The following is a 23,304-nucleotide window of genomic DNA, read 5'->3' as shown; positions in this document are numbered from 1 at the left end:
ACTTGATCTCTGCCTGACCCTCTTCTTTCCATGGGGGCTTCAGTCTCAGTGGGTTCCCTCCACCTCATGGACCATCCTCAGCCCCACAGTTACCAGTTCCAGAAGACACTCTTCTTTCTCAGTATTTGCTCCAAAGTCCCAGAGCTGAGTCTTACTGGCCTGTATTGGATCACCTGCCCCAACTCAACCAGTCACTGCTGACAGGAAGAAGTAATATCTCATTAACCAGGTGTGGTTCACACATTCATCCTGGAGCCAGCCTTGGGACCCAACGGAGATGGTTCCCCAAAGGAAAGCCAAGGTGCTGCCTGCAGCTGAGGGGTCAGGGGAGGTGGGTGGGCCACACAGCGAGTGTTCACCCCTCACACCCCCGTTCAGACTCCCTCCAGCTCTTGGAGACTGGGTTTGCAGGAAGATGCTGGACATTACCCATGACACTGATCTCTTCAGTGTAAATCTTGTCTCCCCATCACTCTGTAAGCTCCTTCACGGGGGACTGGGGTCCTGGGTGGCTCTTGGATCCCCCGAGGCACGAGGGCCACGCACACCGCAGGTACCTCATCCCTATGTGCAGACTCTGTTACGAGAAGTTGGATGCTGGTTCTAGACATTTGAAACCCCTTCCTCAAGCTGAGAATGTTGGAATGTATGCGATCTAAAGTTAGGAGCCATTCTGCAATATTTAAGTTCCAAGATGGAAATGGCCAGGCAGCAATTGACAAACACTTAGGGCGGCCTCTCCCTATTTTTAGGTCAGATACTTATAGAATGACATCTGCGGGCACGCACGCCCACTGCCCCACAACGGGAAACACACAGCCTGATTCTGCCCAAATAAGGGTGGTGAAGAGGGCTAGCCCCCATGGAGGGTGGGCCCAACAGGTGTGGACAGCACAGGAAGGCTGAACGTCAGGGATGGGCTCTCAGCGGGTCAGATTCCAACCCAGACGGGGCAGGCCACCCTGCGCTGTCCGCTTGCTCTCTACAGCAGCCCTGCCCATCTTCTCTGAAGGCTGCTCCCTCAGGACAGGGGGAGGGTGGCCCAGAGACCCTCCAGGCCTCAGGACGATTTACCCGTGCAGGAGATTCCTTCCTGGTGGGACATGACTTGCAGAGAGCAGACCCTGCTCTGCAGGACTGAGTGGGGAGGGGCTGCAGAGAGGTGGGACAGGAGCCTGGCTATTTTGCAGGGAGGGGTGGAGTGTCTGGGCAGTCAGCACATGGTCCAAACAGGACATGAGGAAGCAGCAGAGAGTCTAGACTCGGAGCCGTGATGGTGCCTTTGTGCATCTTAGAAAAAGGCACCATCCCCTAGGCAGGTGTAGCCTCAGGTATGTGGCTTGATGAGAGCTCCTGGGTGCAGGGACCCACCTGGGCACACGGAGACTGTGTGGGTGGAGGCTGCCCTGGACCCTCAGTGGTCCACCCAGAGGCAGTCCCCAAGCTTTCTGCTCTTGGCAGCGGCAAGGGCTGTGCCCCAGGACTTTGGCTTCTGCCCTCTGTGCCTGCCCGGCTCAGTGTGGACAGTCTGAGCGAGGAGTGCCAGTGATCAAGCCAGACTTGGGCAGCACTGTACCTACTACAGCTTTCTGAATCTACTGGTCAACAGGGTCCCTGACCCCCAGGACCCCTGCCTTGGTACTGTCCCCCGGGTCTGAGAGCCCCCTTGGACTGGCCCCCGGGTCTGAGAGACTGTCGTCTGGATGCTAAGTTCCTACTTCATGTCTGCATGAGAGAACACGGAGAATTCCAGCAAAGAGAGCGCAGCGTGGCCTCCTCCTGGGGCTCTCACAGACCTGAAGGCAGGAGCGCTCCGCAGGCCTCTGGCTGCTCCTGCAGACCAGCTCTGCTCGGGCCATCCATCTCCAGCTACTTTGCAGAGTCAGGGGAGATCGGTGCTGGGGGCTCACAGGGATCTATGGTCCAGGAGGGACTCCCCCAGCCCATGACCCTGGCAGGAGACAAAGATGGGGGTGGCTGGGGCATAAGTGTGTTTATGACGGATTCTCACCCGGGGGCTCCTTAGAGCTCAGGGCGGAGACGCAGAGCTCAGTGGGGAGGGCGGTGGAGGATTTCCCTCCCCGAGGAGGGGAAAGGCTGCCGCCGAGTGGCCGTCTGGCTGGCTAGCAGGAATTACCGGGATGGGATATGGCCTGGTGGAGCACACAGCATGGCCCATGCCCCAGGTTTGTCACTTACAGCTGTGAGAACAGTGCCCCCATGGAGAGCACTCTCTCAGTCCCTGACCTGGGGCAGGAGAGCCCCTCTGGGGCCAGGGACTGGGGCAGCCTCCCGGCTAGGAGCGTGGAGGGTGGTATCTAAGGAGTCGATGCATTTGGTGGGCGAGGCTGATGAAGGATGCTGGCAGCCTGGTGATGACTGGGGCCTGGTGCTGTCAGGGAGGGCAGGGCCAGGCATTTTTGGATGCTAGACATCCAAAATCTTTCTCCCCTTTCCTCCCCAGCCCTCCTGCCAGCAGTCTGAGCTTCTCAGAGCCGAGAAGCGGTGTGTGTCCCTCTGTCCGCATGTCTCCTTGTGTCTCTCTGGTTCTCCAGCTCTTTCCATCTTGCTCTTTCTGACCTGTGTCCTTTCTGTTTCCTCTGTTCAAGTTTCATCTTGGGCTCATATAAAGCTTTTATGCTGCAAGATGGTCAAGGTGATGGTCATCAGGGGAAAGATCCCCAAGGAGGGGACCGAAGAACGATGTCTGTGTGTGAGTGGGGCAGGGGAAAAGACTGTCCCTTAGTGGGCCTGGCTCCATGCACCGGTGCCCTGCTCTGCCCTGTCCCCTGCCTTCTGCCTGATAAAGGCACTGAGGGGCCAGACAAGTCAGAAAGGCCCCAGTGAGAGCGTGTAGCTCACGTAGCTCAGACTTTCTGGCATCAGCCCGGAAGTCAGCTCCGTTCAGTGGCGGGAGCAGTCCAGCCCTACCATGTGCAAAGTACCTTGTCCCACCCTTGAAATGGTTTTCAACCTAGCTGGAGCGGCGGGATTAATGTAAGAATTAATGTAAAGAAACAATGGATCTCATTCAAAGAACTGACAAAACCAGGATCATATCTGTGGTGTGTGGGTGGGTGGACGGGCCCCACGTGGGCCCATGGGGGACAGAGGTCACCAGATCTCCAAGAAGACTTGGAATTAGAACAAGGTTTGGCCCCTGACCCCCTGGCCTGATCACGGCCAGCAGCTCTGTTCTAACCAGACTCTGGGTTTTCGGTCTTCGCAGATGTTGCAGGAGCTCAAGTGTTAGCAACGGGCAAGTCTGCTGGGACCGAAACTGGTAGGTGGCTGCCTGGCTGATTCTGGGTGCAGGGCTGAGGGGCGGGAGGAGGCACTCTGGTGGGGTGTCCTGATATGCGTCTCCTGCCAGTCATCACAAAACCAGAGCAGTGCCCCCTCCAGGGCTGCCTGAGTGGCTAACACAGCTTCATCCCGGGGGCATGCTGCAAGAGAGACTGCCCTCAAAGGGGACATGAGTCATCAGGGCCACCTCCGTCCACTCTCTATGAGATGATTTTTTTTTAATTTGTTGAAAGACGTTTTATTTGCACCTACAGTGCCCTGCACTGCAGCCGTGAGCCCCTAGGCAGTGGGCTCTGCCTGGCTTCCATGCCCTCGCCAGCCCCTCCCTCCACCTCAGGGATCAGCTCACCTAGCACAGTGCAGCTTGCCGGTCACCCTCTCTGGGAAGGCTCCTGGCTCCCACACCGGCCCACCCCTGTCACCTGGCATTAGAGTGAGCTCTTGTCCTCTGCCTCTGAAGGCAGGCTCCTCAAGATGGACTCGAAGGCTTAGTCTCTTGCCTTCAGTGTTCACTACAGAGCAAGCCATCAAAACATACTCCATAAATGAACTGATGCAGAGATAAGTGAGGACGGCTAAAGGAGGCCAGAGAAATGAGGCATCAGCCACTCAGGAATGGTTTCCTCAGCTAAGGGATCAGAGATGGGGTTCCAGGAAGAGGAGACAGGGTGCAGGTGGAAGGGCAGGGAGGCAGTGTGCTCCCAGGAGAGTGGAAAATGAGGCTGGCCTCAGCGGGTTGGAGCATGGAATGTTAAGGTGCATGAATCTGAACTCCATCCTAGCATAAGAGGAGCCGTAGAAGACATTTGCAAGGTGGTGACTGATCGCAGCCCCTGGTTCATTTCCTCCCTGCCCATCAGATATCAAATACGCCCTCATCGGGACTGCTCTGGGCATCGCCATCTTGGCCAGCTTCCTGGCCCTGAAGATTTGCATGATCAGGAAGCACCTGTTTGATAACGATTCCTCAGACTTGAGAAGCACAAACGTGGGCTTCAACGGTAAGGAAACGGTGGTGGTCAACCCCAGCTCCACTCCTGCCCGACACAAGATGTATCCCGGGCAACCGCCCAGCGGGAGGCTCCCAGGGCCATGCCAGCTGGAGAGAGATTAAGAAACATGGGTTGAAAAGAAATGCAGTGACCTCTCTGTGTCTCTGTCTGTCTGCCCACCATCCCCCCTTCTCCCGTATTTTTCCATTTAGTCACTCTTGTTCTTCCTAAGAATCAGCTTTCCTGGAGAAAGGTGGAGAAGAGAGCTGAGTTGGCTTCAGACAGAAATGTCTATTCTTTTATGCAAATAGTGTGATCAGATGAAATTGATGGCAGGAGGTGACGAGGCTGATCCTAGCATGGCTGGGTGGTGGTGGGTGCAGCCGGCGCCGATGGTGTGGGCTAAGCTGCATTTTTCTTCGTAAACTGAGCAAGCCTACTCCGAGCAGTGCTGAGTGTATCCTCATGATCCAGACACTCAGTTTCTGAGTTTTGAAAGTAAAATGTGACATTGATTCACACCCTCTTTCTCTGAAAGTGTGACCCACAAAAACCATTCCCCGTAGTCGGGTGGTGTATAGCTCAAGTGGTAGAGCGCGTGCTTAGCATGCATGAGGTTCTGGGTTCAGTCCCTGGTACCTCCTCTAAGAATAAATTAAAAACCTAATTGCCTCCCCACACCAAAAAAAAAGAAAGATTCCCTGTGTAAGACTGCTTCATGGTATGATGAGGCAGTTTGCTGTGAGGTTTTCCTGAAGATGAGGAGGAAGGAGCCTCACCACATCTCTGGAAAATGTGATTATCATCTGCAAAGATGTGCAGAAGGGAATGGGGCAGGGAGAGGAGGAGACACAGCACTTAGGGGCCTGTCCAATTGCACAAGGAGTTTGATTGGTCGTAGGGGCTTGTTCGCCGTTGATTCTGTATCTCTAGGAATAAGCAGGGAGAAGAAACAGCCTCTCCATCACACAGCAGGACACGTTCTGGGTCTCCTAAGGGCAAGAGAGCCCAGGATCTGCAAGGAGGCGGGAGGAGAGGAGCAACTGGAGTTGGGGGTGGATGCACATTGTTACCTGTGTGCTGAGCCAGGGGCTCAGTGATCGGACCCAGAGAGAGAAGCGCCAACAGTGCCAAAGGGGAGGGGGTAGAGCACTGAGCCCAGGACTGTTCCTCCAGTGGCCCCAACCCAGGGAGCCTCTCAGCGCGACAGGTGGGATGGGCTCTGACCCTCTCCTGCTTGCCTGGCACTGAGCGAGCTGCACCACCGTCACAGCGCCCCCTGGCTGTCCCCAAACAAAAGTTTGTGTTCCCGATGCACTATGAGGCTAAACAAACCTAAATGTCAGTTTGGAGCAGAGGAAAGTTTATGGCAGAGCCAAGCAAGGAGGATGGAGTGGCTCATGCCCCAGAAAACCCCGAACTCCCTGACAGGTTTCAGCAAAGTTTACTTGAAGGCCAGGTAAGGGAGGGGGTCACAGGGCATGTGATCAGCTTGTGCACAATTCTTTGGTTGATGTAAAGGTAACAGGGTGACCAACACTGTCAACTCCTAGGCGCCAGGAGGTCTGGGGGCCATGTGCTCTCGATCATCAAGTAGTTAATTTCTTCCCTTTGGTGGTGGTTTTTGGCAACTGAAAAACTCAGGAAATGTACATGAGATACTCTTATCTGAGTACTTCAAAGAGAAGCAACAGCAGAGGATATAGGGGAGGGGGTCTGTCCTGGGAAGTCACCACAGGGTCCTGTTCAGTTACCTGCCTAATATCCTGCTTTCTCTGTTTAGACACCATCTCGCTAAAGAAGAGAACCCCAAGGTAAGGTCACCGCTGTCTTGTGACTGGTACCATTTTCCCTCCTGTTTTATCTATATTCTCTCACCTGACATCCTAGCCCCTTTCTCCACTTTGAAATGTTTCCTAGGGGACTAGAATGCACCCTGGGTCCCCTCCTTTGGGCAGTAGGCAGGTGTCATGAGCACGAGACCCACAGGGTACAGTAACCAAAGGGAGCTTGGGCTGGCTTCTGCACACCAAGAGTTAGGATCTCCCCTCCCCCTCAGATTCCACCCCCCTCCCCCGCCACCAGTGCATCCCTGACTCTCAGGGTGACATCTTCAGCTCCTGCCATGACCCAGTTAGGAAGCCACATGTGTTCTGCTCCAGGCTACCTGGCTTGCCTGCTGCCACCCAGCCTCAGTGCTCTTCCTCATAAAGCTAATGGCCTCTAAGCACAATACTACCTCAGGACCTTTGCACTTGCTGTTTTCTGTCATATGAAATGCTTTTGCCCAGATAGCTGCAAGCTTTGCCCTTCATTTCCTTCACATCTCTGCTTTCCATGTCACCATTTTGTCTTAGATAGCCTGCTTAAAATAGAACCCTCTCCCCACTTCTCCAGTTATTCTCTTTCCCTTACTTGGCCTTATTTTTCTTCATAGTACTTTCCACTTGCTGACAGTATATGATATATCGATTTGTCTATTTCTTTTGACTGTTTCCCCCTTAATATGTAAGGTCCTTTAAGGTGGGATCCTCTTCATCTCTGTAGCCCCAGCACATAGCACAGAGCCTAGAACAGAGGAGGCACTCATGATACTCAGATGTGAATGAATGAATGAGCATTAAGGTGTGGGCTAGGCGGTGAGAATTAAGAAAAGAGAAGACAGCTTCCCTTACAGTCTACTGGGGAGACGGACACATTATAGATCCTTGTCGCCTGGTATTGGGGCCAGGGGGTGCTGTGACAGGGCTAAGTGTGTGTTGCTTTGTGCCCTGGGGGTGCAGAAGGGTGCATTATCCAGCAAAGAAGCAGGATGTCTGGGAGCACAGGTTGAGACCGGGACTGTATGTGGAAGGATGAGGAGAAGTTCACTGGGGGAGCAAGGATCTGAGCTATACCAAGGATGCAGATGGCCCAAGACCTGGGAGCAGAGTGAAGATGCTGCAGGAGGAGAGGAAGGAATCCAAGAACAGCCAGCATCTGCTGGGGGGGGGAAGTCCTGGCTGGGTGGTGCCCTTGGAGGAGTAGGTGGTAGATCAGGTGTGGGCAGTGGGCCGTGGGGGTATGTTGGCGACTACTTTTTTGAACACTGTTAATCTGAGGCTTCTGAAGCCTTCCAAATAGAGATGTTCAGGAAGTGGCTGGTATTCAGGGTAGAATCTGGGCTGAGACAGGGTGGTGGGCTTTGAGAAGGAACCGGAAGCACAGTCTCCCCCTCCGGTCAGTCCCTGGGACCTGGGACTTACAAAGTAGTGTCTCTTGAAGGAATGGATGGATTCATGGATGAAGAAGAGATGAGGGTGTGGCACACTGTGATCAGGGGGATGCCCAGGGGGTGAGCTGGAAATGGACTTTCCTAAGAAGTTCACTTTCTTGAGGATCTGCCCTCCTTCGGATGTTCTGATTTCTGGCAATGATCTCTGAGTTGTGAGGCCCTAAAGGATGTTTCATCAACTCTGTCTCCAAGCATCACCTCTCTGTTTCTGACTCAGTATTTTTCGGTCTCTCTCTCTCTGTCCCATCCCCTGTCCTCCCCCTCCACCACCTGGCTGGCCAGCCCACTGGCCTAGGGGAGACAGGTGTGAATAGGGTGACTGTTTACCTTACCATCAAATGTGGACTTTTTGAGAGTGGAGAAGAGACACAACTAATAATTATGTCAGGACGATGGGCATAAACCCGGACCATCCTGGGAAAACCGGAGCATGTGGTCGTCCTAGGTGTGGTGGGCGGTGGTCTCTGGGTCCTGGGGTGGCCATACAGCTCTCCTCTCACTGACAATGTCACCTCCTCTTGCACCTGGGGTTCTCAAAGCCGGGGGGGGGGCAGGTCCCCAGCCCCAGGAGGCTTTTGGAAATGTGTGGTGGAATTGGGGGCTTTTGAGACTGGGGGACCACGGAGGCCACGTGTCCCATCTCACACACACACGCTCACACACTCCCAGACCCACCCTGGCTAACTTGTCATGTTTCTTTTTCTAAAAGAAACGTGCTGAACAGCTCCCGACTGCTACCAAATTCATGACCCACTCATGCAGGAAAGTGGAATTCCAGGTCAGCTAATGCCCTCCCTTTCTTCACCCTAAAGGGTGCCTTCTCCCTGGGGAAGCTCTGTCTTCTTCCAGCCCTTGCAGGAAGGTGTTCTCCCAGCTCAGCCAGGGCTATACTCTGATTACTCTGGTTGGAGCTGCCCCAGACTGTCCCACTGTAGAATCAGGCAGACTGAACTTCATCGGGATTTCTACCAGGGCTTTTGACAGACTGGGGTGTGGGAGGCCACGGACTGAGTCTGGAAGGATGAGAAGGATTAGCTTTTGATGGCAGGGGTGAGGGAATGCAAAGGTGAACCCCAGGTCCAGAACCTGCACTGCCTTTGGGGGCCCAGCTGGTCTCTGTGGTGGGGAGTGCAGGATGGGGGACAGTTTGGGATGGATGGACTGTGCCTGCAATGGCAAAGACTTTGCCCACAGCGTGGCCTCGGGGGCCCTCTGCTGGGTGGCTGAGGCACCCTGGCGTGTGGCCATAGGCTGCCGTGGCCGGCTCAGGCCCTGTGTCAGGGCGATCGAGTGGGCAGGTGGAAATTCCAGCAGAGTGATCTTGTCACCACCCACAGTGAGAGATGCTGACTTGGCCATCCAAACAGCCCACACACATCCGGGGGCCCGTGGGATTAAGGCATTGTGTTTTGAAAGCTCCAGTGCCCTTGAAAGTTTCCAGAACTGTTGCAAACCCTGAATCAGGGACATCTTAGTTTGGAATTCATAAATCTGAAGGATTTCACAAAGCCCAGTGCTTGCTTCATCCTGGTGCGTGCGGACATGCATGCATGCGTGCGTGCGAGGGGTGAGGGGTTGGGAGAAGCAGTGATGACTCATAATGAAGGCCTGGCACACACATGCGTGCGCATGAAGCTGTTGCTGTGAACAATAACACACACGCCAATTCAAAGCCTTGTTGCATGAACAATCACTGTGGTTTTATGCTCCTATGTATGATCGATCGTGTCAGAGGAGTGTCTCAGTTTTGTGTGTGTTTGGAGGGTCTGGATTATTTTAATACATTGCAGCAATAGGAGGAAATTTACATAATCCAGGCGAGGCTGAAACATTGTGAGAGTGACGTGCAGGAAAAGGATGGAGAAGGGTGCAGGAGGAAGGCAGCGGGTGGAGGAAGGGAAGGAAGAAATGAAAGAGGGGGAGAAGTGCGTGGCTGGGAGTTAATGGCTGGACCGGACTCTGCCCCCGCCCATTCTCCCCGCATCCATTCCCCAACCGTGTACAGGGAACTGTTCTTGGCACGTATCACGTCGGAGCTCCTCTACAGAGAAGGGAGACACAATTCAAGTTTCCAAAACTGACACTAGATGGAGTCAGGCTTGAGTCAGGAAGAAGTTAGACCTGAAAGAAAAAGCTAGGGCCAAGCAAGCTGTTCTCCTGTAGCGGAACTTTGCATGTGCTGTCACCTAGGAATGATTTAGTGAACATCCTGTCCTCCAGTTCTGCAGGTTAAAATTCGGTTTCTCTGAAAGGTGAGTTGTAAGAGGGATCCAATGGCTCTTACTGAAAGGAGGAAAGGCAGTCCCTCTGGTCTCCTGCACTGGCTGGCGGCTCCCCTGAGCGCCTCCCACAGGAAGAGAGGGGGATTGCTAGCCATGGTCCTTTAGAAGTCCTTGTGCCAGGAAGGCTGTGAGACCAGGAATCAGCATCTCTTTGGGACATGTGCAGAAAAACCCTAAAACAGTGGTACTCTGACAAGATTTTAAATGAAGCTGTGGGGCATTTGCCTGATTAGAGCTAAGAAACCTGGGTTTTAACAGCAAGATAATTAAATTTTATTTTCTATTTTATTTAATTTTACTGTATTTTATTTACCAAGAATGGAAATGGATGTTAATTCGATAGTATCATCAATTACGCAGCCCGTATTCAAATTTCTCCGATCAGTTTCACAAGTATCTTTTAGAGCTCTGTTTTTCCAAGTCAGGAGCCATTGTCTTTGATTTTGTCTCTTTTTTTTTAAGTCTCTCTCGATGTTGCCTTCTCTCTCAGCAGCATTGTCGATTTTGAAGTACCTCAGCCAGTCATCTTGTATGCTGTCCCGTTTTCCAGATTGGCCAATTCCCTCCTGAGTAGATTCGCATTGAGAATTTTGTCAGGATTACTGCAGAGGTGACATTGCATGTGTATCTTTCAGTGAATTGCATTCAGTGCATCCGGAGGCACACGACGCCAGGCTCACTTACTGTTGGTGATACTGCTTTTGATTGCTTTTTAAGGAAGTGTCAGCTAGATCTCTGTACTGTAGAGAGAAAATCCCCCCTTTGTAATTAGTAAATAATCGAATTTGAGACCTTAAGAACATCCTGACCCGAGCAATTCTTTACCCAGTGATTTAACATCTATTCCATGTCCATGTTTGAATCAGTTACTGCACTGAGGATTACAGAGAGCTGAGTTTCTAATTCCAGCATTCCTCCTACATTTAATAGCTGGCATTCTTCTACAAAAAAGACCGTCCTTTCTCCTTTTCTCTTTCTTTTACGGACTTCAATGCATTATAATTCATCACCATCATGAATCTTTTTGATGCTCACATTGTCCCAAGTTGTCAGTACAGGTCACTTCTTGGTGGCTTTAGACAGGATCCCAGTAGTTGTTGAGCATTTCCTAGACTTGTGGCACAACACAGTGTCCCAGGCTCACCTTGTACTGTCCCTGTCCAGACCTGGAGTCACCCATTTTCCCTAGATCCGTGTTTTCTTCCTTCTCTTCCTCCTCCTTCTTTCTGATGTGGAATAGCTTTTAGAAACCAAGATCTGGGCACAGTGAGTGCTCAGGGACATTCAGGCATCATCGTCTACCAGCCCTCTTAACGGACAGTCAGCAAATGCCTATTTATTTATTTAATTTTTTTATTGAAGTGTAGTTCATTTACAATGTTAGCTTCAGGTATACAGCGAAGTGATTCAGTTATACATATACATGCATATATAAATAGATATTTTTCAGATTCTTTTCCATTATAGATTATTACAAGAAATTGAATATAGTTCCCTATGCTATGCAGTAGGTCCTTGTTGTTTATCTGTTTTATATATAGTAATGTGTATCTGTTAATCACAAACTCCTAATATATCCCTCCCCGCACCTGCCTTTCCCCTTTGGTAACCATAGTTTCTTTTCTATGTCTGTGAATCTATTTCTGGTTTGTAAGTGAAATTTGAAAATTTTTTTGGATTCCGCATATAAGTGATATCATATATTTGTCTTTCTTGGTCTGACTTAATGCACTTCATATGATAATCTCTAAGTCCATCTGTGTTGCTGTAAATGGCAATATTTCATTCTTTTATATGGCTGAATAGTATTCCATTGTATAAATACACCACAGCTTCTTTATCCATTCATCTGTAGATAAGACATTTAGGTTGTTTCCATGTCTTGGTTATTGTAAATAGTGTTGCTATAGCAAATGTATATTTAAATTAAAAACTCAATACCATAAGTGTCTTCTTAAGAGTTCTTATTTTGTATTTCTACTTTGCTTCCTCTAAAGTGAAAACCCTATTACCCAACTGTATAAATATTTTTACCCATTTGCTCCATCCTATAATATGCACTAAATATGTACTTCCAGGATTACAACACTATACAACTACAAACTCGCTTAAAAATTTCTTTTTGTTCTTAGAACTGAGCCCTCCATGTGAACAGAGCATTGTGTTCAAATTGAATTATTCTCTCAGTGTGGTTATGCTATCAACTTGATACAGAGTGAGAGATGTTTGTTTCAGTGCATATGCTATTTTATGTCTCCTTTCTTAATCCTTTGAGTTTAATTTTATTTTTGCATATGTAAATCACGTATCTGGTTCAAAACTAAAAACGTAAACAGGTAAACTCAGAGACATTTTACTCTCTTTCTGTCCTCTCCACCCTGCTCCCACCCACTGCTTTGACGTGATTAATCTCAATATTCCCACTTTATCCTTTCTGTGTTCCTTTTACAAAAATATATTTAATTAAAATTTTTCTGCATATATATAATTTTTATAAAATTAGATAAATATTTATATATACACCTATGTATATATAAATATAAATAAATAAATAAATATACATATATATATATAATTCTGGTTCTCACGTGGGTTTATTTTTATTTGGATCTCTGATTCATTTGGTGTGGTGTGTGGTATGAGACATAGATCCAATTTTATTTTTTTCCCAAATAGCAATCCACTTATTTCAATATCATTTTTAAAACACCCTACTTTCCCCAGCGTTTTATTTGACATCTTTCTCCTGTTCTAAATTTCCACGTATACTTGGACTATTTCTAGATTTTGTATTATTCTCCAATGATATTTATGATTATTCACGTGCTATTACCACACTTGTGTGGTGGCATCAAGAAAGCCTGTTACCTGGCGGGGCTGCTTCCCACGCACCCTGGTTTTCTTTTCTAGCTGTTCTTGTGTGTTTGTTTTTCCATACAAGCTTTACAGTCAGTTTCAGAATGTAGCTACAGAAACAAACATCTTACTATTTTCACTGGGATTGAATTACGTTCATGTATTAATTTGAAGACGATTGACTTCTTTATGACAGTAAGCAGTCCTTCATGGACAAGAAATATGTATATTTTACAAGTCTGTGTTTTTGTGTGTGTCTTAGGAGAGCTTTTGTATTTTACCCTTATGGATTTTTCACATTTCTGGTCAAGTTTATTCCTAAATATTTTATGGTTTTGTTTCTTTTGTAAATGGAACGTCCCATTATGTCTCCTACTTGGTAATAGATTGCCTATGAATTTTTTTTTTTTTTGGTGTGTTAACATGATAGCAGCTGCCTTATTGAATGCTTTTATAGTTTTGTTTGTTTTCTTCTGGAGCTCCTTGAGTTTTCATCATATCATGTCATCTGCCAAATTATAGATCTTCTCTCCTAATTCTTAAGTCTCTAATTGTTTCCTCCTCTCTGACTGCATTGGCTAAAACCACCAATACAGTGTGAGTATCCCTGTCATGTTCCTGATCTTGGTGGAAAATCCACTAGTGGTTTTCATTAAGTGAGGTGTTAGCTTTAGAACCAGGTACACATGTTTTCATCATGTTAAGGAAACACTCATCAATTCCTATTTTACTGAGTTTTCAAAGTCAGGAAAGTGTGTGGGATTTGGTCAAGAGACTTTCAGCATTAGCAGGCATTAACTTATCCTCAGCAGATCTACCCTGGAATGGTCCCAGGCAAACCAGGAAATATAGGCACCCTTGTTACCAGTTAAGTTTATTTTTCTCCTTCTCTTCTTGTTGGTCTGTATGATTTTTGGAGGATGGGGTGGAAGATTTGGGTGTAAGCAGCCACTATAATCCCAGAGTCTCCAAAAGTCTCTTTCTCTTTCCCTTGATACCCAGCCCAGGTCCGCAGCCTGATTCACTTACTAGTCCTGCCAGCAGGTGCTGTCCCAGCGTCTGTCCAGCTAATCTTTCCCTATAGATTGTGTCTGATTATCTAGGGGCTGGTGGTGCACCCATCTGTAGAGGAATCTCTATCCTGTCAGAGAACAGTTCCTCAGTGGGGTAGCTCACGGGTGCCACTTCCCAGCTCCGGGACATCAGGGGTGGGACGCAGCTGCTCTCCTGGTCTTCCCATCTTCTCTGGCATCAGTATCTCAGGTGCAAATGCTGGCTATTCCAGATACTTTAGATCCTCTCATTAGCAACACCCAAAGGGACCCTTTTAACTCAAGACTTTGTAAAGATAATAGGAGGGATAAACTTTCTGTTGAGCTCCCGGACCTCCAGAGTAGCCAACTCAAACTCTTTGTTTTTCTGGACCCACCATCCTTTAAAGGAGAAACACAAAACCCTGACCGCATTTGAGGCTTTGAATCCTTTCTTCCTCCTCTCTCTCACTATCCTTGCCTTGCTTGTCTTCCATGTTGGCTCTGCTGCCATCAAGCTTTGTAACCCTGACCCCAACCTGAGCCCTTCGTCCTCCACACGGGGTGTTCGCTATGCATATGCTGTCCTTTTTATGGATGTTGTCTTGGCTCATCCCATTGATGCTTCATCCTGCCCTGTCTGTCTGCTGTTTCTGCCCCTTCTCTCCTGGGGAAATGTCAGACGTCAAGATATTGGGACTGAAGACGCACAATGAAATGGCATAAACAAGTATGCAGTGTTGGCATAAATGTGCCCAGCTATTAGATCTGTGGATAATGTTGATGTGAAACTGCCATGAATTGTTGGTGTAAATTTGATCTCCACATGAAAGTGTTGGTGACACCCTTGGCCAAGAGTGGCCACAGCAGGTTCTCTGCCTGACTTTCAGCCCAAGATTTTCTGTATCAGGGTCTAGTTTGGTGTCCATCTTTTCTTCTGTGTTCCTAGTTTTTAATGTATGTCTATGCTGCCATTCCCTCCTGTCAAAACTGGTCCACTAAGTACGGAGAAGTCTCATCCTCTGTAACAGCATATAGTTCAGACGTGAAGGTATCAGTTTCTAGTTACATTCTCGTAGGTCTGTCTACCTTGTTCCTTGTAGCACCTGTTCAGATCAATGCCAACGGAATGCCAAGGTCAATGCCAAGATCAAGATCAATGCCAAGATCAGGCAATGGAATGACTTCTTCCCTTTTTGTCACCAAAGTGGATGAAGTTGTGTGGCTTTGATCTGGCAGAAAAAACCTCTAGGTTGTGCTCGATCTGAAAAACTCTCCCCTTCACCTAGAGCCGCTGGTCTTCAGGTCCCTTTCTATGTTGCACGAGGACCTGTTCCACTTTGCTAGGATTGGCTGATGGGCTCTTTCATACCCGTTTAACTGTGTGGGTTGCCTAGGCGTACGCCATGATTAGTTAGAACATAGTCACTCTGTCAGTAAGTCTCCCAGATGGTTCTTTTCCTTTCCAGAAATGCAGCAGTGATTGAGCTCTGAGTGAGCAACCTCTTCGGGAGGGGATCGGCAGCCTGGACTGCTGCCCAAGATTGCAGTCTTGGAGACTTGAATTTAAGCATCCAAAGCTGGTAATGGACCTTTGCATGGAACTCAAAATCCAGGGCAAATAATAGAAGGAACAGAATCTATGACAGTGCTTCTGTCTCAAAGGAAAATATTGCTTCTCTTCTGCAAGAAACTGAGGGCACAGAGGGATGCATGAGCACTCTTTCCAGCAGTGAAAAAAGATGGAAGCCAGGAAATCTTCCCTGCCTATCCTGGTTCCCATGTCAGAGCTGGTCACGCTCCGTGATGGCGTTGTGTCCATGGCAATGGAATCTACCTGCAGCAAACGGCTCATGGAATAAGAAGCAAACTCAGGGCTACAGTCTTTTTAGCATCACCATCTTACTAACAGGTGGGCAGCATTTTCCAGAACTGCTGACCTCACTTTCTTAGCTGCCAGAAGAATCTCCCTGTCAAAATTCAGGGGCCCTGAAACATGGCAACCATGGGGCAGTCTTCATCCCTGCGAATGAAAGATAGACCTTCCAAAGGATGAAATGGCTGGAGTGGGAGGATGTTGGCTCTGCAAACAGTGGAGCCAACAAAGGTTTAAAGGACAAAGCAGACGCCTGCCTTGTAGAGAGCTGTACAAATGCAAGGGATTATTAATATGCTTTTAGATTTTGTGGTGACTATTACAATGTGCATACCTGATCACGGACAATGCAACTGGCAGAGACTTAGGAAACTCACATCTTTTTATTATTGCCGTAAACCTAAGGCTCTGTGGCCCAGACCCCACTCATGTTTATCTCCATGTAATATTAACCTTGTATTTCCACTCCGTTATGGAACACTGTTGGCCTTTTAATTCAACAGAAATCTGGGTGGCTGTGCAGACTGGTTCCCCTTGGATTACTCTCCTTGTATGCGATGAGAGCTGAGCTATCTTTTAAAACAAAGTGCTGTGTTATAATAATTTGCCTGGATTCCCAGGGCGTCTTTTATCTGACTTGATAACAATGTAGTTCATTAGCAGCCTTTGTTAACTGATAACCTAAAGCGGTAATGTGATAACTCGTCAGCAATTTTCTGTGTGGAAGATAGAATAAACCATCTTGTAAGGTATCTGTTAATTGATTTGCTTCCTTTAACATCATTTTAATTAAGACATCTGGTTGTGAATGGAAGGTGAATGCTTCTGGGTTCTCTGGAATCATTTTAATTTCTATAGACACAAGAGAACGTGGGGTCCTCTCCCCGACCCCACGTCATGCATGGCACATTTTCCCAGCACCACTCCTGGGCTCAGGCTTTGTTTGAGCTCCACACAAGGTCCCCTGTGTGAAGAAACAGTGTCTGAAGACCAGGGTCTTCAGCTTGTAGAGGCAGATGTGCTGTGGGAGCCGGAATGGGCTGGGGAGGTCTATGCAGTTGGTCTCCTTGGCTGACACCCCATATCCAAACTCAGTGACTTCTTTCTGTGGCAGTCCTACTGGAAGCCCTCTGATGCCTCTTTCAACAGCCCCTCTCCATGGGATCAGCTTCCGGGGATAGAGGTGCCATTGGGCAAGGGCTCTTGGATGTGGTTTTGAAGCATCCACAAGAAATCATTGTGTCTGTGTGTGCACTGTCTTGAGTGAGGGTCATTCTCACTGCCCCACCTCATGGTTTGGAAGAATGCTAGCAGAGGCCAGGGGCTCGGATAAACCCTGCCCCTCCCAGTCCAGTAGGCCTTGGGGCCCTCAGAACACATACAGATCCCAGACAGCCCATCTCAACAGGCAGAACACCCTGCCCAAAGGCAAAAGGACAGATGACACCAGAAGGAAAAGCCATCCCTACATGGGTGGATAAAGCCACAGATGGCAGCAGCCTGCCAGGATCTAAAGGCAGAGTGGTGGTTTGCTGCCTCCAAGACTCAGCACCTGGAGGAGACGGTGAGATGTAAGAGGGTTATCTGGCAAGATCATCAAATTCCAAATAGGTATCAATCTCTAGATCCATAAATTAGAAACATATTTACATTGAATCTGTAGAGTAAAATCAACACATAAAAATTAAATAAATACATGTATGTAATCTCTTTGTGTTAAAAGTATGCATATCATAGAATTCTGATATAGTCTATCATAGAATACATGGGGGGTTGAATAAGTGAGTAAATAATGGTCCTTTCCGTCATCCAAGTTTGGAGACAGCTGAGAAGTAGGAAACAAGTTAGGCAGATGGAGATTAAAGTGTCAGAGTTATTCTGATCTTCAAAGGAGGCATGACATGTCAATATCACGCTACAGACCCCTAGGGCCATGCTTGGTGTCCTTGCCCCAGTCCAAGCAAAGGGTGAGCGTGGCTGGGGGTGGAGTGCCTGCTGGCAGCAAAGATGCAGAGGACGGATGGGTTTGGGATGGTCCCCTCTCTGCGCGGTGTAGAGTATGTAGGCTTTGAAGCCAAATGCCGCTTTGTGAGCAGGACACATTATTTACCTTTGCTGTGCCTCAGTTTCCTCATTTGTAAAATGTAATAGCTGCACCTTCCCTGTGGGATCTTTGTCAGCATTAAATAAGGTGATGCATGTGAAGCTCTCAGGACACCGGCATGTAGGCCACCAGGGAAGTGGGTCAGAGCTCGCAGTATTTTCTTAGCAAAAAAAAAAAAAAAAAAAAAAAAAAAGCCCATAAGGAAGTCTTTCAATGGGTTTCTGATTTTTTTTGTCGTTGTTGTTCTTTCCTGAGTTTAAATCAGGAGATGGTTCTTAATCACCGGCAACAAATTGTGAGTCAAGCACAGTGGTTGACCAACCAACAAAGAATTAAAACCACATCCAAGGATTACCCTAAGCATATTCTGATGGGGCGTTTGCAGCCAGCAGCAAGGGCTCAGCTCTGCGTCCCCAGTAGACTTGCCCCAAGGGGAGACGTTCTGAGGACTCTGCCCCATCATCCAGGTGACTCCACCTGCCGCTGATGTGATGATGCTCCCCTCACCTCCGTCAGCCCTGGGAAGTCAGGTGGCCTTGATGCCTCCTACCTCCACATCAGGCCTTGATCTGTGCTCATTCAGGTTGGGCAGAAGTGGGGCTGAGGTCGTGAGGAAAGGCTGATCTCAGGAGGAAAATCAGACACAATAGGACAGGAAAAATCTTTCTCAGTCCAGGCTTTGTGGACACTTCATCCATTTAAATTGTATCTGCATGTCCAAGCCTAGCTTTTTTAGATGTAGGTGCGCTCAGTGTAACAACCACTGGGCTCCTCGCTGATGGAATTAAGAACAAGGGTTCTCATCTAGATGGCTGAGCTCTAACCCCTCCTGTGTGTCACTTACTCCCTGTGGGTGACCTCCGGCTAGGCCCTCAACTTTGTCTTAGTTTCCTCATCTGTCACCTGGAGCTGGTGACCACAGAGAGTTGCCAGGATTCCCTGATGAGTTATTAGATGTGGCACAGCTTTGAACAGTGTCCAAAACTTCTAAATGTCCTATCAATGTTACCTATTATCAGACACTATGGGAAAAAAAACAGGGGACAGAGATGTGGTCCTTAAGTAGGGGAAACTGCAGGCAAACGGGGTAAGCAAGGATTGCTTTGGAGATGTGTTGTTGGAGCCCAGAAAAAGAGAAAATCCTAGTTGCTAGCAGAGTGATCTCCCAGCCTGGATGGGAGGAGTCTGAGTCAGGGAGGAGGGTGGAACATTCTGGAACCCGGTCTGCCAATAGCCAGGAGTAGAAAAGACCATGGCGAAGCTAAGGAAGGGCAAAACAACCCCTGTGCCTGGGTCTATGCTGTGCGGGAGGAAGTGCAGGATTCTGTGATACATAGTGTTCTGCTGTTTGCTTGTCTGGATTTGTGCAGTCTGTTTTCTTTGCAAAGTAGGAAGATAGTAAGTGAGTATATGAAATAGAAGTTCAGAGATATAAGGAAAGACCCAGAAGTCCTAATACTCATTTACTAGATGTTCTAGACGGGGAGAGCAGGCAGAACAACAACAGCAAAAAAGGACATATAAAAAGACAGAGAATGAAATGGACCAGAGCTGCAGAAAGATACCAGAACTTGACCTAAAAGCAAGGATCTAGTGAGATAAATGCAAAACTGACTATATCCAGAAAAATCAAAGTAAAATTTGAGAGGACCAAGAACATAGAAATCCAATGACCTATAAAAATATGAGAATGTGACTAAAATTAGACTTCTTATTTGTAGAACTGAATGAAAGAAGATGGAGAAGCAATATTTTCAAAATTCTCAGGGGAAATGTTTAGGCAATGTAGTATTCAATACCCAAACAAACTACCATTCAAGTGAAGAGGAAAAAGAAATCAAAAACCTCAAAAAATTGACTATCCAAAACTTTTTTCTGAAAAAAAACAATGCTTAGAAGATGAACTTCAGCACAATGAAAACTGACTTAAGAGGAATATGTGAGATTAAAAAAAAGTAGCAGTGAGCAAAGAAATTAGTAAAATTTATATTTAAGTTTAAATAAGTAATGATTGTTATAAAAATTGTGGTACTGTTACTATACATCAGAATTCCACCTGACCTCAATATGGGTGGTCATACGAGAGAAAAAGAAGGGACAGATGTAAGATCACTATATTGCTCAGGGACATAATATAGAATATTGATGAATTCTCAATATTGATAGAAAAATATAGTACTGAATTTGTATACTGCAAATTCAGGAAGAGTCCTAGAATTTAAAAAAAAAAAAAAAAAAGATAAGGGGAGGATGGGAAACAGTTACAAGCAATTACAAGCCACAGGGCAGGAGGAAATAAAAAAAGAGAAAGAGAAAAAGCAGAAGGAGGAGGAAGAGGCTGTCAGAAGGGGAGGAATAAACAAGAAAGTATCATAAACAGATAACAAATCAGGGTAGCAAAAATAAGCATAATTACATAAAAATAAATGTGAATTAGTTAAAATCACTAAATTCACCCACTTAAAACAAACATTTATTTTGACTTAAAAATTCGGCTGCATGCTATTATAAACATAATTGAAGCAAAAACTACAATAAGATTAAAAATAAAGGGATGAAAAAAGTTATACCAGGCAAATGCTAACAAAAAATATGACAGATGTAAAAAGAGTAATATCAGGAAAAAACTGAATTCAAGTAAAAAGCTAGACAAAAGACAGAGAAGGATATTTGACAGTGATATTAAAAGCATCATGAAGCTTTGTGTACCTGACAACATAGCTCTGAAATAAAAATAAAGCATAGTACCCACAGAGGGAAGTAGCGGGAAGTTTTAAACCAGCTCTCCAAGCATCAACATGTCAAGTTGGGATCTTCCATTAGGCCACAGAGAAGCAAAAATAATCTCAACAGATTATAAAGGATTGAGATTATGTGCTCTACTTTTACTGACCCCAGTCAAATAAAAATCTGAAAATTTTGAAAATACTAGTACAAAAATATTTCTTTGCTTGGAAATGTTAAAATATGAAAAAACAAAGCAAAATAAAAATCCTGAGGGATTCTGAAGCTGGAAATAACAGAGGAGTGTATCATTCAAACCCTTCTCCTAATAATATTATAGGCTCAGTACAAAATACAATGAAGTAATACCAAATGGAAAGGCACCGCAGAGCCCCCTACAGCAGATGGAGGAGGGAACCTGACCCTAGAAAGAAGAAGGTAGCCTCCTCATTTATCCGGCTCTGCTCCTGAGGGCACATCCAGTCTACACGGCGAACAGGGCAATAGAACAGTTTAAGCAGAAAGTGGCTGTCTTACTGGGATGGGAAAACAAAGATTGGGACTTGAAGCTGTCATAGTGGCCACAAATTTAGGAGAACAATCCTCTAAAGGAAGCAGCCTTAGAGGTGGAGCCCCGAAATCTGCTTTAAAATTTCCCTTACATCCTTGGCTGACTTCTAAACTGGGCATGTGCAGGGTGAAATTGCCAAGGCGCTCAGTGGAGGACCACAGCTGGAAGGCTAAAAAGAGCTGGGCAGAGATTCCAGCAGCTGTCCTGCCATTGAGAGAGAATTTGAAGATCAAATCTGGCCAAATTAAAGGGATGTGGTGTGATGGTTAATTTTGTGTCAACTTGGCTGGGCCACAGTGTCTGGATGTGCGGGCAGACATTATTCTGGATGTTTCTGTGATGGTGTTTTTGGATGAGATTAATATTTAAATTGGTGGACTTTGAAGTAAAGCAGATTGCCTCTCATGATGAGGGTGGGCCTCATCCAATCAGTTGAAGGCCTGACGAACAAAAGACAGATTGCCCTGGAGTAAGAGGGAATTTGGCCAGCATACAGCCTTCAGACTTCAACTGCAGCATTGGCTCCCCAACACTTTTTGCCTTTTAAGCATTTTGTCATGCTTTTATTGCTTAAAATCATTTCCAAGGTCCTACTCAGTTTTTTCATGGGTACTATTTAAAAGTTTTTATTACTATAAACTACACATAATGAAAATTCTTGTGTGCCTTCTTTTGGCACAGACCTGAGAATTTCTCTAGGGCAGACACAATTTTTATTCCTAAAACCGCGGTGTGCGTGTGTGTGGCATGGCCAGTGTGAAAATGGTCTGAGTAATAATATGATGTATAATGATATTATCCCCTAATATTTGGGGAAGCCTGGTCTCCAAGGCTGCTGTATCCAGGTATTTGAATGGAAGCACACCCTACTCTGGCCTCTTTGTCCTGGTTTGCACCTGGCTCCGATGCCAGAATGCCCTTGTAGAGAGTGAGAGAAATTAGAGCTGCTTCTGCCAGCCTGAGGGGCAGCCTCCAGTGGTCGTGGCCAAGAAAGCCCTCAGGGAGGGAAGCAAAGTGGACAGAATGAACTGTGAGATCGCTTTGGCAGAAAGAGCACCAACATGGTAGAAACAAGAGTGGGGAAAGGACAGCCCAGTGCCTGGGAGAGGCTGGGTGAGGCCGGGGCTGGGGACACTGGGAGGGCAGCGGCAGGTACGGGCTGAGTCAGGCTGAGGGAGACCTGTGGGTGTCAGGAGAGGTGGTGTGAACGAAAAATACTGCAAGCCGTGTCGGTAAACAAAGAGTGCTGAAGACATCAAGTCATCAGCCACTGCCGCCACCCGCCACAGTGAGCTCAGACAAGCCTGCAGTCCAGCTTCTGCAGCCACCCACAATGGTACCCTCTGAAGGGACTCAGAATAAGAAAGGACAGGATACTGGCCCTAGGTAGCTAGGTGCTTGTCAAAGGAACGATTTCAATGATCCCAAATGTTTGCTCTTTCCTATATATAGAAAAGCACTAAATTCTTTAACTTGAGATGCCTGGTTTTCTTTACCAGTGATCTTTAATGTTCCGATTACCTGGTCTTTGTTGTAAAACTCCTATATATCCTGGCACTGCCCCTACCTCTTCGGTGCAGGCTCTCAGAGCGATCTGGGAAGCTGTCATCCCAGGCTCGAAGGGGTTCGAGTCCTTGAAAACATCTGCCAAATAAAACATAACTCTCAACATTTAGGCTGTGCATTTTATTTCAGTCGACAGTGGGATAAGCAGGAGGACCGGCAAGGCTACACTTCTGTCTCTTCTCTGCTTTGGGAGGAGTAGCTAGCTTGGAGATGATGGCTGTCATTTCTGTCAGCGGGATGCTGTGATATGGAATAGGCCTTCAATCAGAATAGGACTCACAGGAGTGATGGCAGGCATGGACCCCAGACACTCTCAGCTTGTCATAGGGACTGTGAGTCTACTCCTGGCTCATCCCTGAAAGAACCAGCAGTGCTGGAGAGGACCACGTGGAGGGTTTTATGCACCTGGATGGCAGAAGCTTCCCCTCCCAAGACACTCCAGGCAGAAGGGCCTGACTCCACTTCCCCACAGAGGGCAGTGGGCAGGAGAGCAGAATGGCTGGAAGGGAATTTGCCCCTCAAAGAGAAGTTTTCCTAGGCAAGTGAAACTTTTTAGAGAGAAAATAATATCTAAAGAAGCTTTTTTGGAAGTTGAGCCACGTCAAACCCTTGATGTTCCGACACAGAATAATGGATGCCAGCCAGGATGGATACGATGGGGCCTCAAGCAGACTAAAATCATCTCCTTTCATTGACTTCTTATGTGAGGATGACAATGACTC

The 23,304-nt window shown here is 47.3% G+C and overlaps 1 protein-coding gene across 3 annotated transcripts in view; it reads left to right on the top strand.

The window, feature by feature from the left end:
• Window positions 1–23,304, top strand: part of TMEM273 (transmembrane protein 273) — a 54,623-nt gene that overhangs the window by 15,987 nt on the left and 15,332 nt on the right. Inside the window, exons 2-5 of one of the 3 annotated variants that reach the window (XM_014562634.2) lie at window positions 3,230–3,283; window positions 4,167–4,307; window positions 6,082–6,112; window positions 15,211–16,377. The exons of 1 other annotated variant lie outside the window; for it this stretch is intronic. In XM_014562634.2, coding sequence (XP_014418120.2) covers window positions 3,230–3,283; window positions 4,167–4,307; window positions 6,082–6,112; window positions 15,211–15,235 — 251 coding nt within the window. In that variant the 3' untranslated portion in view covers window positions 15,236–16,377. Of the gene's footprint in view, window positions 1–3,229; window positions 3,284–4,166; window positions 4,308–6,081; window positions 6,113–15,210; window positions 16,378–23,304 lie in introns of those variants that run through there. One more of the 3 variants, XR_004324049.1, reaches the window with a different exon arrangement.

This window comes from Camelus ferus, chromosome 11 (assembly GCF_009834535.1).
Source record: "Camelus ferus isolate YT-003-E chromosome 11, BCGSAC_Cfer_1.0, whole genome shotgun sequence".
NCBI classification, from domain to species: domain Eukaryota; kingdom Metazoa; phylum Chordata; class Mammalia; order Artiodactyla; family Camelidae; genus Camelus; species Camelus ferus.
This window is presented reverse-complemented; position numbering and strand designations above follow the sequence as displayed.